Below are 18,871 nucleotides of genomic sequence, written 5' to 3'. Positions count from 1 at the left end.
AAATTAAAGAAACTAATTTTATATTTAAAAATTAAAAATAAAACCTCCCCTAACGAAATTTCGTCGGCATAGACCTATACCGACAACATTTGCTGGATTAGACCTTTTCTGACGAACATTTGACGGTTTAGAACTCCCCGACGAAATTGCGTCGCACTTCTACCGACAAAGATTCGTTGGGAGAGGTCCGACAAACTATTATCGGCAAAGGTCAATGCCGAAGCCATTTCATTGGGAGATTTTTTATTTTTTTAAAAGTAAAATTAGTTTCTTTAGGTCTATAATTTTTTTAAAATTTTCTTTTTTTAATCAAATAATATCATAGCCTTATTTAGGGATCATCATTTTGCCGGTAGATTGAAGTGGGTAGCCCGATGGGCCAAAGCTCGGCCCAGTCCGTTTTAAGGTTAGGTAGAGCTTGGGTTTAGGATTTGAAACCTTTGGCTCGACTCGGTATTTTTTTGTCTTTTTATTTTAATTTACTTTATATTATTTCATTTACGTAAGTTTATAATGTAAATAAGTAAGTACCCCTATTTGGATTCAATTGCAAATACTAAAAAATAAAATTTCCAACAAATCAAAATATGAAAATTCAATTTTAGTATAAGATACAATTTATACCAATATTGATGCCTCATAAAATTGTGTTTGATTATTTAGATGTAAGGAATATAAATCGCCAAAGATATCATTGTAAACATAGTATTTCAAAAGTCAATTTTTCATACTTAGCCAAATTTTGAGAGAAAACAATTTTTCAAGTATGATATGTAATAACCTATATTATTGTTTCAGAGTTATGTAAGGCAAACATTATTTTAGTACCTTGAGGTTCTAAAGTGCAGGTGATTGCTAAGTGTGTGGGTGCCAACCTAGTTAGGATGTACATATATTTAGTTGTGCCAAGCTAGAGTACATCAAACATGATTTTAATGATAAGTTTTTGTCATGCAAAATTAAGAGGGATAAGTTGTTCGTCACACTAAGAAAATCTAATTTAGTATACATTTTTCTTCATTCTCCTTCTTTTCGTCATACAATACAAAGAGGCCATACATTTTTCTTTTTTCTCTTTCTTTTCTCTCAAGAGATAATCAAATTAGCATCCATTTTTTTAGTTGGTCCTCTGTATCATTTATCCCTTTTTGCATAATTTGTTTGAGCATTTCACTAGATTCATTTTTGGCGTCTTCCTTAACTTTCTCTAACCCCTCACCTCCTGGTATCAGCCATCAGGTGTCCCAAGCAAAGGACATTGTATATATTGCCATCTCTCATGGTGGCATCTACAGTCGCGTGAGCATCACGAATGTTCTGCAGCATGAGCTACACGCACACGCACGCACGCACACACTCTCTCTCTCTCTCTCTCTCCCCACCAAAAACCAACACACACATACAAAACAACACCATGACAAGCACATTTGTCATTTGTTTCCAACGGTGCCCCCATAATCTCAACCCATCCCATAATAATCCATATGTAGAAGAGAAAAACCAACTAAATGTAGTAAATCCTGAGATTAATTTGAGGGGGCTGATGAGGCTTTGTCCTCCATGGTATCATTTTAGGTATCATATATTAATAATAATATGTACCATATGTATCGTATTATATATATATTGGCTTCAATCCAGGCCAAAATTCAATTTAGAAAATTGCACACATATATTGGCTTTAACCGATAAGTTGTTCGTCATACTCAGAAAATTGCATACGTATATTGGCTTTGACCAATAAGCTGTTCATCATACTCAGAAAATTGCATACATATATTGGCTTAAAATTCTTCAATTCATTATGGGAAAATTTTCTACTTTTGACAAAAACTGCTAAAATATGAAAACTATAAGAGAATATTTGTTTGTGGGAATTTTCTATGTATTCTTCTCCTTGTAGGAGGTCATATTTATAATACAACAAAACCTGAATGGGCAAGTAAATAATAAATTCCTAAATCTATTTACAGTAGGAAATCAGGAATTAAAGTAAATCAATTACAAATAAAATAGGAATCCTTGGTGTGTAAGGAAAGTAAGTCAATATCCACAAGTCACGCCAACACTCCCCCTCACGTTGGTGCATAGATGTCGCCAATGCCCAACTGATCCAGTGAATTGTGGAATGCTTTACTGGAAATCGCCTTTGTCAAAATATCCGCCAATTGATCCTCGGATTTCACAAAAGGAAACTGAAACACTTTAGCCTCAAGCTTCTGTTTGATGAAGTGTCGATCCACCTCAACATGTTTAGTACGATCATGCTGAACCGGATTCTGTGCAATGGCTATAGCAGCCTTGTTGTCACAAAAGAGATTCATTGTTGATGTAGGTTTATACCCAAGTTCAGTAAGCAACTTTCTTAACCAAAGAAGTTCACATATCCCTTTAGTCATGCCTCTGAACTCGGCTTCTGCACTGGATAAAGCTACTACATTCTGTTTCTTGCTCCTCCATGTCACCAAATTACCTCCCACAAATGTGAAGTAACCCGATGTGGATTTTCTATCTTTACATTACCTGCCCAATCTGCATCTGAATAACCATCAATATTTAGATGACCATGCTTTGAGAACATAAGTCCTTTTCCAGGTGCAGACTTCAAATATCTAAGTATCCGAAGAACTGCATTCATGTGGTCTTCACTTGGAGAGTGCATAAATTGACTGACAACGCTCACTGCATAAGCAATGTCTGGTCGAGTATGTGACAAATAGATCAATCTTCCCACTAACCTTTGGTATCTTTCTTTGTTAGTTGGAACTTGATTCGGATATTCTCCAAGATGATGATTCTGAACAATAGGAGTGTCCGCAGGTTTGCAATCTAGCATTCCTGTGTCTGTCAACAAGTCCAAGACATATTTCCTTTGAGAGAGAAATATGCCTCGCTGCGATCGAGCCACCTCAATTCCCAAGAAATACTTGAGTCCACCTAGATCCTTCATCTCAAACTCTGTAGCCAGATAGTCTTGTAGCTGTGATATTTCCTGTTTATCATTCCCAGTAATAATCATATCATCAACATAAATTATTAATGCTGTTACCTTCCCTTTCCGATGTTTCAAGAACAAAGTATGATCTGAGTTGCACTGTTTGAAACCATTGTTCTTCATTGCCATGGTGAACCGTCCAAACCATGCACGTGGTGACTGTTTCAACCCATACAATGCTTTTCGTAGCCTGCAAACTGTTCCAGTCTGAGTAGTATTATAACCAGGAGGAATGTCCATGTACACCTCCTCCGTGAGTTCGCCATGTAGAAAAGCATTCTTTACATCAAACTGGTGTAGTGGCCAATCCAAATTAGCTGCAAGGGACAATAAGACTCTGACGGTGTTTAACTTTGCAACTGGAGCAAAGGTTTCTTCATAGTCTATACCATAGGTCTGTGTGTACCCTTTTGCCACAAGTCTTGCCTTGTATCGCTCGATAGATCCATCTGCATTGTGTTTTATAGTAAACACTCATCTACATCCGATAGTCTTTTTTCTCGTGGTATAGTCTCCAATGTCCAAGTCTGATTTTTCTCAAGAGCTTTCATCTCCTCTTTTATAGCTTGGACCCACTTAGGATCTTTCAATGCTTCAGAGACCTTGGTTGGAATATGGATAGCAGACAACTGATGCACAAAAGCCTTGAGTGGTTCAGACAGCTTCTCAGTAGATACATGATTTGCAATTGGATACTTGGATGTCTTGCTAATATCAGGTGAATAGCGATTTGGTGGCTTCCCACGATTTTGCCTGAAAGGTAATTGATATCCAATAGTTTTATCCTCTAAATGCACAAGTCTAGTAGGAGTACTTACCTCAAGGATATTCTCAGGAGATTGGTCTGTTGGTACTGTTGAGTTAGAGGGGGGGTCTTCATCTTGTTGTTCTGTATTGTCTGTAGGTGTGAGACTCGGATCAGAAATATCTTCGTATGGATCAGGTGGGTCAGGTAATTGATCGTTATGAATGGGCGATTGGTCGCTTTTCGGCAGAGAGTAATCTTGTGCTCCAGACTCGGGATGATCAATTATTTCTGTACATAGGAGAATTTCTTCGTTTTCCAAGTTGCTCAAATTCTGCTCTTCATTTCGTATCTCCCCCTGAAGCGTAGAATTGGATGATGGGTCATGGAAGAACAGCTCAGATTCTAGAAAGGTCACATCCAAAGTGACATAGGTACGTCGGGTAGGAGGGTGATAACAACGGTAGCCTTTCTGATGAGTGGCATAACCCACAAAAACACAACGAAGCGCACATGGATCAAGTTTGCTACGTTGATTTTTGTGGAGATGAACGAAAGCCACACATCCAAAGATTCGGGGTGTGAGTACCAAAACAGAGGGCAGAGGTCTGTGTTGCGCAAGCACCTGTAAGGGAGTTTTAAAAGTCAATACACCAGAAGGCATGCGGTTGATTAGGTGAACTGCAGTGACAATAGCATCATCCCAGTGATGGCGAGGAACATGAGCGCCAATCAGAAGTGCTCGGGCGGTTTCAAGAAGATGTCGATTCTTTCGTTCAGCAACACCATTTTGTTGCGGTGTCTGAGGACAAGTCGTCTCATGGATAATTCCATGTTGTTGGAAGTAAGTCTGAAAGTCATGATTGACAAATTCTCCACCATTGTCGGAGCGAAGAATCTGGATTTGAGCATTAAACTGAGTTTTCATCTGTTTGTGGAATGATTGAAAACGGGAAAACACTTCGTTTTTATTCTTCAGCAAATAAAGCCATGTCATCCGTGTACAATCATCTATGAATGTGACAAACCATCTAACACCAGAGGGAGCAGTGATAGGTGAAGGTCCCCAGGACATCAGAGTGAATTAACGTAAATGGAGTAGTACACTTGTTCGTACTCAACGGGTAGGGCACACGGTGACTCTTAGCCAAAATACAAGTATCACATGTGAAGTCGGAGTCCTTGAAACCTGAGAATAAATCTGGTATAAGATGCTTCATATAACTAAAAGACGGATGTCCCAATCGACGGTGCCACAACCAAATTTGCTTTTGTTTGCTATCAAAGGGATGCGTCACACTGTTAGCTATGCCAGGACTGAAGTCATCGACATAATATAGCCCCCCTCTCTTAGTACCACGACCAAGAATCTCCTTAGTGTGAATATCCTGAAGCAAACAAAAACTCGGGTAAATGAGTACACAACAATTCAATTGTTCAGGAAGCTGACTAACGGACAACAATTTAGTAGATAAAGATGGAACAAGTAAAGTATTAGATAGTGTGAGAGAGGATGAGAGTGCAACAGTGCCAGCCCCTGTCACAGGATAAGTAACGCCATTGGCATTTGCAATACAGGTTCGTCGAGGTTGTGTAGTATTCATAAAATCATCAGGATCAAACGTCATATGATCAGTTGCACCGGAATCAATTATCCAACTCCTGGAATCAATCTTATCGGAAGTATGGAATCCATAACCAGTACCATTACTGGTCGTATTGCATTGTCCTCGATCTTTAAGAGTAGCCCACCAATCGGGGTAGCCATGCAATTTAAAACAAGTCTCACGAGTGTGTCTCGGATCACCACAATATGCGCAATCTAGTCCATGTGTCGGTGTCGTTAGTCGAGAAGTCATAATCTGTGCAGCGGAAGATGCATAGGATATAGGTAGAGTAGGAATTCGGATCGGGATCTGAGCCTGAGTCGGGGCTAGAGTCGAAGTCGAAATCGGGATCGAGGTCTGAATCATAGACAAATTCGGGGTTGTGGTCATCATCGGAGTTGGGGTCGAGATCGTCTTCGGAGTCGGGGTCGGGGTCGTCGTCGTCATAGTCGAGGTCGGGGTTGGGGTCGTCAAAATAGGATCCTGATTCAGGATCAAATTCGGGGCCAAAGTCTGCATCTGTAGGAGCTGAGCCATTTGGGCACTCAACTCAGGTATGGTTGGTTGAAAAGGAGAAAAGGAGTCGGCGGTGCTACCTCCATGAGGGTTGAAAAAATCATCAACCCCCATAGCGGCAGCGGGGGTTTGAAACTAGAGTCAGCAATTCCAAGATCGCCGCTCTGATACCATGCTAAAATATGAAAACTATAAGAGAATATTTGTTTGTGGGAATTTTCTATGTATTCTTCTCCTTGTAGGAGGTCATATTTATAATACAACAAAACCTGAATGGGCAAGTAAATAATAAATTCCTAAATCTATTTACAGTAGGAAATCAGGAATTAAAGTAAATCAATTACAAATAAAATAGGAATCCTTGGTGTGTAAGGAAAGTAAGTCAATATCCACAAGTCACGCCAACAAAAACAACCATCAAACTTTCCAATTATCTCCATAATGAGAAATTTTGCGTCTTTGTATGCTTAACCTGACAACAAAGATTGTCATTTCCTTCTCCAAAGTTGTGGGTATGGCTGTCTAGAAGATTATAAATGACAAGTTTACACTAAACCACTTTAGTATTTAGTATATATGTATAAATAAATCTAAAGGGATTGAACCATACGGTTGATGCCTTTACTCAAAAAAGCACTATACCTGAAGTGGTGATGACTTAGGTAAGTTGTGGATGACCTAGGTCAGTGAAGAATGGACTAGGGAAATAAGGTGACCTAAGAGAAATGAAGTATGACCTAAGTAAGTACGTGACTTAGGTGAAATAAAGTGACCTAGGTAAATGAAGGATGGCCTAGGTGAGTGAAGAATGGACTAAGGAAATGAGTTAGTGGAAGTTAAGTATGACCTAGGTAAGTAAGGATAGCCTAGATAATTAAGTGAACTAGGTGTAGTGAAAGATGGCCTATGTAAGTGAAGTGGCCTAGGTCACCTAGGTCAATGAAGAATGACCTAGGGAAATGAAGTGATCTAGGAGAAAGTGAAGTATGGTCTAGGTAAGTAGGGATGACCTAGGATAGTAAGTGACTTAGGTGAAGTGAAGTAATATTGCCTAGGTAAGTGAAGCGCTCTAGGGGAATAAGCCGACCAAGTCATGTGAGGGATGACCTAAATAAATAAGGAGTTGTGCTTTATTTTTTGACATTTGAATGAGAAGTCCCTAGGTACCCACTTGTTGGCCTCATCTTCAAATCATTTGAATGTTTGTCAAGAAGAAACATTTTTCTTCATCAATATAAATATGGGCCATCAAAATATTGCCTAGCCATTGAACAATGTTGAAAGTGGCATAGCTCTTTGAACAATGCCAAATGAAGTGACCTAGGTAAGTCATGATGGCCTAGGTCAAGTTAAGTGGTCTAGGTACAAGAAGGATGACCTAGGCCAGTGAATAATGACGATGCCCCCATAATCTTAACTCATCCTATAATAATTCCTAATAGAAGAAAAAACCAACCAAATGTACTAAGTCCTAAGATTTATTTGAGGCAGCTGATGAGGTCATGTCTCTCAATGTGGTATTCTTTTATTTATGTATACTATGTTAATAATAATATGCACTATATATAATATAGGGTTGCGCGTCCCTCATTCGTACGGCCTCAAAAACTTACATCCATAGCGGTCAAAGGATTGCCCAAAACTTGCGTCCAAAGCGTCCCTCATTTGTACAAAACTTGCGTCCAAAACGTCCCCAAATCGTACCACCAAAGTGCAGGGATCCATCGACAATATCCAGCTTCTACAATACACCTCCAAAAGCCATGCCACACAGTCGAAGAAATCCGGGGAATAATTTTCTCAGTTTGCCATGCAAGGACCCTTAACCTAACCTAAGGACAACCTAACCTAAGGACAACGCAAATCTTCCAAAGAGACACCCAAACCATGCAGAAACTACGAGAAGTTACCGCACTTATTACAAAAAACACTAATATACACCTAAACAACAAAACACCCTAAAACAAACCCAACGTTCTCCCAAAGAGAAACTCAAACTAGTGTCGTTATTGTCGCCGCCATCGAGACAAAGGCCAACACCAACCAACCGCTACCGAGTAACCGCAGCCGCTACAATCACAACCAACGTAAAGAACACACACACACACAAATCTAATAAAACAAGCATCGTCAAATTAAAATATTAATGGACTTTCTTCATTAATAACAACTGATTTATGAATTCCCTCATTTCTTATTTCCTTTTCTTTAATTGCAACTACTTAAACTTGCCAACCATCACCACTCCATCCATTATTATTCTTTCTTTTTTCCTACTAAAAACACAGAGAGATAAAGAAAGAGAGTAATAAAAAGCAGTGTAGACCAGTAGACTAGGTCATCATGAGAGGAGAGGAAACGAGTTGGTGTAATATTCAGATGGGCGATTGTGAGGGAAAAAAAAACGGAAAGAAGAGTCGGAGGTCAGGTGTAGACTGCAGTGATCTTCAGTGGGGTCCACAATTCTCTTTCTCTCTTGCGGGTCCCTGAGATGAGGGCATAAAAGTATTATCCTCGTGTTGGGGTAAAAGCCCAAAAAATTCAAATGGAAGTTCCATACTCCAAATTCGTTGCAACCCAATCATATTATTCCCCCAACGGGAAACTCCTTCCACGAGGTCATTAGGTTTTGATCATTTTAATTGATAAAATGGTTGGATGGTACCAACCTTAGTTTTTGTTTGTTAAATTTAGATCCTAGAATAATTCCATGATATAGGGTGGCGTTGTATTTATATAGGCGCATGTGCAACCCTCAGGTTGGGCCTTTAATTTTGTAGTTCAACTTTCATGTAGTTTTTCGATTCTCTCGCACATGAAAGTGGTAAAATTTTAAAGCAAAATCAGTTAGAAAACATGAATGTGCAATCAAAGTCTCATCTCTAAAATACTCATAAATCCAAAAGCTATAAGTTATGTAGTAAAGTGTGATTACGATTTGTCATATACATATATAATTATTTTGTTGTAAAGGGATTGTGTAGTATTAAAAAAATGCAATACTTGGTCAATTTGGATAGAGCGGATGTGTTGTACATACAAGTAAGTTCGAATTCAAATCCCTACAATTTAGATTAGATTAAACTAGAATAGTGTTTGTATCAACGATAAAAAATGTTATTGTTTTCTTTTTCTTTTTTCTTGATAATAGAAGAAGCGATAATTAGGCCGTCATCTTATTTTTATTATTTTTATTTTTAATGAAGTATGAGGATAATAGGCCATCATCTTATTGATGATTGGCCCCAAGGGGCTTATTCCGTCAAATTTAATACCAACCTTTATCAATATGGGCCTTTTTATATATTTCATATTCAAAGAAAAAAAAATCGAATGAAAAAGAAAAAAAGAAAAGAAAATACTTGGGGTTTGACATACTTCCACACCTACGATGCCATTGTTGTTAGATTTATCACGCGTTGCCCATCATTTTCTGAGGTTTTTGGGCCATGAATTCGTCCATCTTTTTTTGAGCTGCGTTTGCTGGATTCACAAACGGGGCTCTTTAGTCCTACGTTTACCACTCTGCGAGAAGGTAAAGGCAAAGCATCCTCTCTCTCTTTCTGCATTTTCTCCTTAATCTTTCTTTCCTGATTTTCTGTAGATTATATGACATGGGTTTTACTTGGGGTTTGATCATTTGATCCGATTCTCTTCCGGGTTAATTTCTTTCACATGAACTGTATGTAATGCATGTGTTGTTGTTGTTTGCTGAAATGAATGTGCTAAGCTTTACGTGCGTAAAACTCTTATACCTAAGCTCCAAAATAAGGTTTTTCCTCAATAGTGTATGCATGAAGGCTAGCTTTAGAGTTAGTGTTTTATGTTGGTATATGTGTTAAAGTATAAGAATAGCTTGCATTGCTGACCCATTAAGGTGAACATCATAAAATATCCACGAAACTTAGATGTTGACCTCGTGGAAGGTTGGTGGGCGACCCCGGATGCACACTAACTGTTTGACGAAATGCCCCAAGGAGCATATGAGCTTCTTTGTGTGCAGGACTCCAGCTTTCTTCTTAGATGCGTTTGTGGGTTATTTGTTTCTCTCTGGCCCTCTCAGTTTGCTTGTTAGATGGGTTTGTCTTGGGGGTTGATATATTGATGAAATCGGGAGTAGAAGAACGTACATAGATAGATATATGAGGATTTTTAATTTGGGGTCTGGCTTTATCTTATTTTTTGTTTTTCTAGAGTAGGGCAGTGCATAGAGAGTAGCAGAGCACTATGACATTGCCCAGTACAATCTACAACCATCCAAACCCAATATGGAGATATAAAAAGTTAAGGGTTTATGTTATTGTTATTCTATGCCACTAACTAGGAAAAAAAAAAAAAGTTAATGGCATTGTTATTTTATGTTATGTATTTATGATGATGCTGATATTGGAAACATCCAATTGCATGGTGTATTTTATGCAATCATCGGCATGTGGCAACTCATGCAACCTTTCTATAACACTGCCCATTTATAATTGTACACAACAATAAGGCTAAGCTAGAGTACTATTATATAGCATCTCCCATTTCACAAGTTCTATATATAGGACATTGGAACCTTGTTGCAATCCATTTCTCATAGTTTTGGTGTCAGTTAAATAGCTGAGTTGATTATCATTTAATCTTATCTCAGGAATTATGGTTAGTTCTTTATGAAGTAGGTTACATATGTTTTTTCATGTATTGATAATGAAGTCTCGAGGTAAATTTTTTTTTGGGAAGTTTACACGTTGACCCCTCGGAATTAAAATCTTGGATCCGCCACTTGTTCTTCATGAAGTAGGTGAGAGAAGATGTTTTTTCCTGTATTGATAATGAAGTCTTGAGGTAAAAATATTTTGGAAGTTTTATACATTTGCCCCTTGAGATTAAAATCCTGGATCAGCCAAGCTTGCTCATCCCCTTTTTCTGATTTTGAGTATAACTTCTTATATAATGAGTAGGGGTGGATGCAGTTCGAAAACCGCAATTTTTCCGACAAACCGCAAAGCGCTCAAGACAATGCGGTATTGCATAATTTCAAACCGCTGTCGTTCGCAAAGTTGCGGTTAACTGTGATTCGGTAGAACCGCAACTCTGGTTGGAGTCCACAAAAATGTGGTATCCACGATTGATAGAGAAAGAGGGAGAGAGGGGGAGAAATCGACAGAGAAAAAGAAGAGGGAAAGAGATGAAAGAGAGAGAATGAAGAAAAGAAATTGCAGATTGAAGAGAGAGAAGAATAAAAGTCGAACAGGTAGAGAGAAAGAATAAGAAAATATATCATATATACTAGCCTCTCTGCAAGCGCTTTCGCGCCTGCAGGAGGTTTTTTTTTTATTTTTTAAAAAAATTTAATTTATTTTAGAATTAAAAAAGATAATGAGTAGTTGTGTAGGATCCATTATTTGAATTTTATTTGAATTTGAAATTTTTTAATATGAAAAAATGTGAATTTATCATAATATCCTTATTTAATTAATAATTTTAATTCTTAATGTTTGTATTAATCAAGAGCATTTTCTGATATTTTAAATGTTTTATGCTTTTTACTTTTTACATATATATATATATTGTCTGATATTGTTTTCTTTTCTTTTCATTTACATATTAGATTAATATACAATATTATTTTCCTTAAAGGACCAACACCTATCTTGCCTCTCCTTTTCTTTCACGTGTCCCTGCCTCCCACTTCTCAAGTTTTTTTTGCTTTATTAAACTCATCTTTTTTATCGGTGCAATATTTCTTGAAAATCTGTTTTGAACTTTTGACAATTAGATTAGGGTCTTTCCACTCGAAACACAGAGAAAGTTCAAACAGAGGTGGCGGTGAGAGCAGCAGAGAGGAGCATAGTGAGAGACTGAGACAGAGAGCAGTGAGAGGTCGATGAGATATCAGAGACAAGGAGAGGAGAGATAGCTTCGCGTTGAGAGTTCGAGATTGAAGTGAGAAAGCTCTACGCCGTCTCTGCATCTCTTTCTCGCTCTCCTCTTTGTTTAGGTACCATAAATGTTTATTTAAATAAATATGAAATATATTGCAGTTGGTGAGGTATACCGCAATTTTTGGATTTGTGTAACCGCATCCGCAACCTTAGATTGCGGTCGGTATAAGGAACCGCAGATCTTGGTCTGCTTTCGTAACATGTCGGCTTCTTTGCGGTAACAACTCGGTCGGTTTTGCGATGTTGGGGTACAAAATGCCAGCCCTCGAGCTTGGGCCGCTCCTTTTTCCTTTTTCCACCATCTCTCTCTCCCTCCTCACACGCAGTGGCCAGCGTACGTCTTATCTTTTCTTCTTCTTCCTCCTCTCCTCTCATCTCTCTTTCCGAATTTTTCCTTCTCCCTCTCTTTGGCTTCTGGCTTCAAGATTGACCAGAAACGTATCCGAAATGTTTGATACTTGTGTCAAGAACCTAGGAGCATATTCGACTGCGTATCTGATACGGGCCTAAGTCATATTTCATTGTGAACTGATTCTCATACTCATTTGTATTTATATTTTGTTTGGTTGATGAGAAGATAATTGAAACTGCGAAAAGACACGATTCTAGATTTCTTGGTATTTGGTTCAAGCCTTTACTGTTAAGTTTGATCAACGTGCTTATGACAATTGTTTATATAATGATGTTGTATGATTCTCATGTATGAATTTAAAGAAATGTCTCTTTGAATTTGAATAGAGAATTTAAAATGTTGCCAAGATGGAGCAGAGCTGTTACTCAGCTCCCAAGGTTGGGTTCACAGCATAACTTGAATCTCAAAAATGAATTTTATGTTATTTCTCGCCAAAGCTATGGCAGGGCTGCTGCAGCTGTGGCTCCAGATGTGGAAAAACCTCTCCCTAGTGAGCCAGTGGTACGTTTTTTAGCTACCCATCTGCATTTATGTGTGCAAGGTACTCAGTTGTGTCTGTGTTTGGAAATCGAACTTGCTAATTTAGGTAATAGTTGGTTGTAGTTTAAATTAAGTTTGATGATTTACTTGTTAATGGACATAGATTATCTGGAAATTAAATCATTAGCCATGAATCATTCTTGTGATAATGTATTTGTGTGTCTGTGTGTTGTTGGCCTTCGTCAAGCTGAAGCTTCTAGAATTATTTCATTGCTGAGACTTAGTGTACCAATGCTCAACAGGTAAATCCGGACAAACTGTTTTGGTCTAAGCCATGCTCATTGGCTTTGGCCCCAGACTCCCCATTAAGAATTGAAGAGCCACAATATGCGGGATTTAAACATGCAATTCTTAGGCTGATGCTGTTTTATAGCAAACAAAGCACGTCCATTCGAGGAGCAAATGTGGTATATAAGCGAATCATTTCACAAGTTGATAAACCTGCCATTTATGAAGGTCAAATTTTCTCTCTTCTTTCCTCTGTATTTTCTTTAATAATCTTGTAGATATGAGGATAATTGGCAATGTTTTTAAAGCAAACTTAATGGCGAGCTAAACTTTTCTCGCAAAATATGCAGTATTCAACTTGGAGAAAACCTTTAAGACAACATTCTCTCTACTTGTACTTCATATGTGGCTTTGCTTACGCCGGTTGAAAGAAGACGGAAAGGAAGGAGTTGAATTTGGGCAATACATATATGAGACTTACAATCACGATGTGGAACTTAGAGTATCTAAGGCTGGGGTATGTGATCAGTTCTCTTATGTTAAGCTACATAATCCGCTTTGAACTTAATGCTTCCTGACAGTTTAGTTGCTTCTTGTTAATGTTATTTTCAGATAACAAGTATAAATCAAATTGGAGGTCATCAACTGTTTTTAAAAAGAATTTTAAGTTATTTGTTTAGTATGGTTCAACAAACACAGGGAATTTTCCAGAATGAATCTGTTTCTTAGGTTTTAACTGCTGTGCTTTTGGTATAAGAGGTTATGAGAACATGGTTGCTATACTATTTGTAATTTTAGGGGGCTTACGATTAAGCATGAGGTTGCTTAGACTTTCCATGATTTATAGGACTGTTTCCGTGTTATGAAGTTGGTCTATCGACATTTTGGTGCACATGATAATGTATTGTTTCTTTCACCTTGTATATGGGTTTTTTTTTTTTTTCATGCACACTAAAACCAAAATAGATGCTTTGCTTAGTCTGTTCAATTCCCAAAAACATTCATGTATAGCTCTGTCCTATTGTCCACTATTTTAGGAGCTGCTATGTCCAATTCCATGTAACATCTTTCACGTTATGCATATTGAAGTTCCCTAATAACTCAGCTCAGACAACATATTAGGTTGTTTTTTATGCAGCATATTATAGCATAGGATTTACAGTTATGCATGCTAATTGATTTACCCTTGAAATCTCAGGTCAACTTATTACTGACTAAATGGATGAAGGATTTGGAGAAGATATTCTATGGGAATATTGTTGCTTATGATGCTGCCGTGCTTCCGGAGGCTAGGCAGGATGAGCTGCAAAATGTGATTTGGAGGTAATCTTTCCCAAGCTTGGTCTATAGTTCCCCCGCCCTTAGTAATATTCTATGTCATTGGATGGTGTTCCCATACTAGCCCCAACATAAATATTCTCAACCATTTGAACATGGAAATATGTATTAACCATCTGTACCTGCTTTGCAGGAATGTCTTTTCTGATGATGGTTCATCACAACCAAATGGTGATGCATCACGAGCAGTCCAGGCATGTTCTCATCCTTGATCTTGTGTTATCTAATTACATTTCACTTTGTGGTTGATACACTGGAGAATGTGTAGTTTTCCAGGTTTGGAATTACTAGAAGTGTTCTTTTCCTCGGGGTTGCTAGAACTGTTGCTTTTGTAGCTAAGCCACAACACCTCCACCCTGACTTTATAAGTACTCTCTGCTACACCGAAGAAAAAGTGAATATATTGGCCGGTGATAAGTGAGCAAAATGTGTAATATTTGAAGTTAGCCCATGGACACAAATGCCATATATGATACCCAGCTTCATGTCTGTAGATTAGTTCTCTCTATAAGATGTTGCCTTATTTACCTGCATTTTTAATCAAAATTCTCTCTGGTTTTTAATTTATGAGGGAGTAGGGGTTGTAGTGGTTAACTTTCTTATGTCTTTTAAGTTTTTAGATCTATATGATGCGAACAATTGCAATTAACGTTTTTGTATATGCAGGCAATGGCAAGATATATTCGCCGGGAAGTTAGTTGCCTGTCCTTGACAGGTATTCATTGCTTGTTCTTTCTGTTTCCTGTTGGGAATTTGGTATTTGTGATAATTTAATGAGTTCCTATCAAGTTCAAGATTGCACATAAACTTCCAATCTCTTCACCAGATATATAATGCCTACAAGTTCAGTCTGACAACAGTGTGCAATTTGATTGTGCAGATAAAGAAGCTATGTTCTCTGGTAATTTCATGTTTACTTCATTGAAGGGCGAGAAACCAAAATCCGAGACATCCACATAAGAATCAATGTAGTCATGTGCGAGTTTCCATGAAGAAAATTAGAAAATTTTCATTCTACAACAAATCATAAAGACTTGTAAAACACGACAAATAAAACCTTTGTATAATTATCAAAAGCAGCTCCGTTATTTTTTCAATTATTTATAAAATTAATTTCGCCTTGAGAATTTGCAGACCAATTGGTAGTCTTGATGGTTTTAGCTTATGTAATTATCCGTTGGTTGTGAATTACCAATTATCAAGATATGTGGTCGTTCGTTCCATTTAGATGGGGTATGTCGCTCTTTTTTTCATTATCCTTGAAATGCCTTTGCTTTGTTATGTTAGTTCATGCACTCTGAATTTGTTCAGTATTCTTTACCATCATATAAATTGCATTCTTTTCCACATAGTACATGCATCAGATCAGATGAAGCAACTAAGCAAATTATCATACGTATATAGACTAAAAGAGAAAGCTGGCTTAGTTTCGGAAGTGATGATTAGTCGAGGTGCGCATAAGCTGGCCCAGATACCTCATGGTACTTACAAAAAAAAAAAAAAAAAGTATCCAGAGGATGCCTTATATTATATATATATATATATAATATTATCAAATATATTATTACATCAAAGAGATGGACAATCAAATTGATTTCTCGATTCAATAGAAGCCCAAGGAAGTGAATAGGGTCCCATCCCAAATAACAGGAGATATGTAAAAAGCAGGTCCGATTATGTCTATTACTAATCCTAAATGGAATGTAATGACATAGGGATCCATATGTAAACATAGTACCTATTTAGATACACTTGAATGACCCTTTCTCATAATTAAAATGTATATAACCCTATTTCGATATGGTCTAGTATGAAATGAACTTATAATCATGGAATCGACTTGATCATCAAATTATAGATTATAAGTTCATAACCCTAGCCCATTCCCATTTTGGGCGGAACAGATCTACTAATTCTTTGATTCCAATTAGTAAGAGGGAAGCGATTGGATGTCTGACTCAGGCCTATATGACATGACAAATCAATAAAAATACTCTTAACACTCCACCTTTGTCATATATTCCATACATCGCATTAGATAGGTATCATATTCATGGAATACGATTCACTTTCAAGATGCCTTTGTGGTGAAGTGGTAGACATGCGAGACTTAAAATCTCGTGCTAAAGAGCATGGAGGTTCGAGTCCTCTTCAAGGATTAATATTGAATATTGTGGTGACAAAAAAGAAACATTAGTTATCAGCTTCAAATGGATGCTATAATTCATTATATGAGACATAAGTTTTGGATAAAAGGATTGCAAGCTTTTATTTAAAACAAATAGACCCATCCGATCATTGCAATGAGGAATTATATTGAGGGGTCCTTCAATACTCATCCGATCAACTTAATAGTCAATTGTAGAGTTATTATTGAACAACACGATTCCCTCAACACAGCTCCCCTCATTAAGAAGCTTCCCATCACAGGACAAGGCGACTCGGTCTTGTTTGTATTGGGTTTGGGCCTAGTTACTTATGTCACAGGCTTGTGGACTTGGATCTTCTTGGGGCCTTATGGCGAGGAGGTGCGTCCAATTTTTCTTGCTCAATTTCCTGCGTAGGTAAAGGGAATGTCAATATATCCCAATGGCAATAGGAAGGAAGTTAACGAAAAAGAGTTGATTTGTCTATACTTGCAGACCGAGGGTGGGTCCTACACTCCCACAACATCTGAAGGTCGTCCTACGAGTATACGTGCCGCCATGCATCTTCCCTCCATCTCTCCAAGCAAGCTCTTCAACTATACAACAAGCCAACCAACTTGCAAATCTTCTCTCTCTCTCTCTCTCTCTCTGTAATTACTTCACTCGCACGCCACTCTCTTAAAGTTCTCCTCTTTAAAACCCAAACACAGAGGTTACTGTTCATATATGGGTTTCTCATTCCCACACCAAGAAACGTATTGCTTTTCTTCAGATTTTACTTTTCCACAGATTCCCTTCCACAAATTCCCATTGATTTTTCAGATACCCACAAAATCTTCTTTATTCACGCCCTACCCAGAATTTGATTCCTCCAAATTCAGAGTCTTTCTTTCTTTCCCAACCACCATGACTTTCTTGAAGATTTTCCTTCTTGTTCCTTTACTTTCCCTAGCGTTTTCTCAGGAAACTTTCACTTCCCACCTCCTGCCGAGGCCTTTGATCATCGAATACCCCGAAAACACTGAGACCCATTTCAGTGAATTAGAGGAAGAGTTTAAATTGCACTGTACCAGCTGGAGATTTTCTGCGGAGGCTAACAACATCAACCCCTGGAAAACAATCCCACAGGAATGTGCAGAGTATAAGTGACGGGTGGGGCTCATGGGTTTGATCTCGTAAGGGTCTCTAAGGAGGCTGGAGTTTTTGCCAAGGCTGTTGAATTGAGTGGTGATGGGAAAGATGCGTGGATTTTTGACATTGATGACACTCTGCCTTCCAATCTTCCGTATTATGCTGACCATGGTTATGGGTATGATTCTTGAACTTCCTTTGAGAATTTTCTTTGGGTTTATGGAATAGTTTGGAGGAAAACAAAAATATAGTAATTTGGTAAAGATGCGTGGAATTTTGACATTGATTGACTAGATTGTTTTCTAAAATTAACATAAATAGAATCATGTCGGGAATTTTGGAGGTTTTTGATCATCTGGAGTTTGATAGATGGGTTGAGAAGGCCATGGCACCCGCTATAAAGTCCAGCTTGAAACTCCATGAAGAGGTGTTGGGTTTGGGAATTAAGGTATTCTTGCTCACTGGGCGCAGTGAAGGGAAAAGAAAGGCTACTATTGAGAATCTGATCAATGCAGGATTTCGAGATTGGCATAAGCTTATTTTAAGGTGAGTATGAATGCCACTTATGAGTTCATGTAGAATATTGTCTGACTAGCATAACTATTATTATCCATATTTTAATATCATTTGATTGTCCTAGTATGGTTTTTTCCTTTGCAAATTTAAATGGAAAGTTAGGTTAAGTCTTATTGCTGTATTCTAGAGCCAAGAAGCTCACACACCCTCTTGCTTTACCAAGCATTGCCACTTGGCCATGCCTTTTTACCCTTTTTTGTTGTTGTTGTTGTTGTTGATGAGAAAAGAAAAGCACAACCACACAACTCCTCATAGAAAGAGGGTTTGACTTTAGAAGAGAGGGTAAGCTAAATAAAACAGAGTGAAAGCAAAGATATAATAAAAAGACCACCTGTGAGGAGCATAGACAATTGAAATGGGCCTTCCATTTTTGGGCCTTCTATATGGGCCAATAGTAAGGCCCACCACCCAAACAACATTAAGAAGTCCCAATTGGATACAAAAGCAAATGCGGCTACTCATCTTTTTTTTTTTTTTTTTTTTCCCAAGGCTTTTCACTCTATTACTTACTGACAAGTAAGATCTTAAATATCGAGGGTTTCAGAAATATTTGTAGTTCAAAAATACGAAAATATCGATTAAAATATCAATATTGATAAAAATTAGATAAAAACCACATGGAAATTTTTAATGAAACTTTAGAAGTTTATTTAGTCAATCGCCAATTGTTTTGACACAAAAAATTGAAAGGAAATTTATTGCATAGTGA

At 37.7% G+C, this 18,871-nt stretch overlaps 1 protein-coding gene and 1 pseudogene across 4 annotated transcripts; both read left to right on the top strand.

The window, feature by feature from the left end:
* The first annotated feature begins 9,219 nt into the window (after positions 1-9,219).
* LOC103329620 (uncharacterized) lies at positions 9,220-15,535 on the top strand. Of its 3 annotated transcripts, none has more exons than XM_089050544.1 (8): positions 9,275-9,398; positions 12,529-12,703; positions 12,985-13,198; positions 13,321-13,487; positions 14,169-14,293; positions 14,442-14,502; positions 14,975-15,023; positions 15,189-15,535. In XM_089050544.1, exons 2-8 carry the CDS (start codon positions 12,539-12,541, stop codon positions 15,266-15,268), a joined length of 861 nt encoding a protein of 286 aa, XP_088906670.1. In that variant the 5' UTR covers positions 9,275-9,398; positions 12,529-12,538; the 3' UTR covers positions 15,269-15,535. The 3 variants fall into 3 exon arrangements, with proteins under 3 accessions (XP_088906671.1, XP_088906670.1, XP_008230339.2); XM_008232117.3 differs by lacking the exon at positions 9,275-9,398 and adding an exon at positions 11,570-11,846; XM_089050545.1 differs by lacking the exon at positions 12,529-12,703 and having other exon boundaries at positions 9,220-9,398.
* A 1,517-nt stretch (positions 15,536-17,052) lies between these two features.
* On the top strand, positions 17,053-18,273 carry LOC103329619 (acid phosphatase 1-like; annotated as a pseudogene). The gene is made up of 2 exons (XR_016126140.1): positions 17,053-17,764; positions 17,956-18,273. The product of XR_016126140.1 is annotated as an acid phosphatase 1-like (transcript).
* Positions 18,274-18,871: the final 598 nt, after the last annotated feature.

This window comes from Prunus mume, linkage group LG4, assembly GCF_029339155.1.
Source record: "Prunus mume cultivar Tortuosa linkage group LG4, ASM2933915v1, whole genome shotgun sequence".
Classification (NCBI taxonomy): domain Eukaryota; kingdom Viridiplantae; phylum Streptophyta; class Magnoliopsida; order Rosales; family Rosaceae; genus Prunus; species Prunus mume.
Note: the sequence above shows the minus strand (reverse complement) of the source record. Positions and strands in the feature narration are given on the sequence as shown.

What these genes read in the sequence shown, in the direction of transcription:
- LOC103329620 (XM_089050544.1), top strand. Translation starts at nt 12,539, where the DNA reads ATGTTGCCAAGATGGAGCAGAGCTGTTACTCAGCTCCCAAGGTTGGGT. An exon ending in TTAGAGTATCTAAGGCTGGG is followed by an intron (nt 13,488 to 14,168) that starts GTATGTGATCAG and finishes TTGAAATCTCAG; the next exon opens with GTCAACTTATTACTGACTAA. An exon ending in ATGCATCACGAGCAGTCCAG is followed by an intron (nt 14,503 to 14,974) that starts GCATGTTCTCAT and finishes TTGTATATGCAG; the next exon opens with GCAATGGCAAGATATATTCG.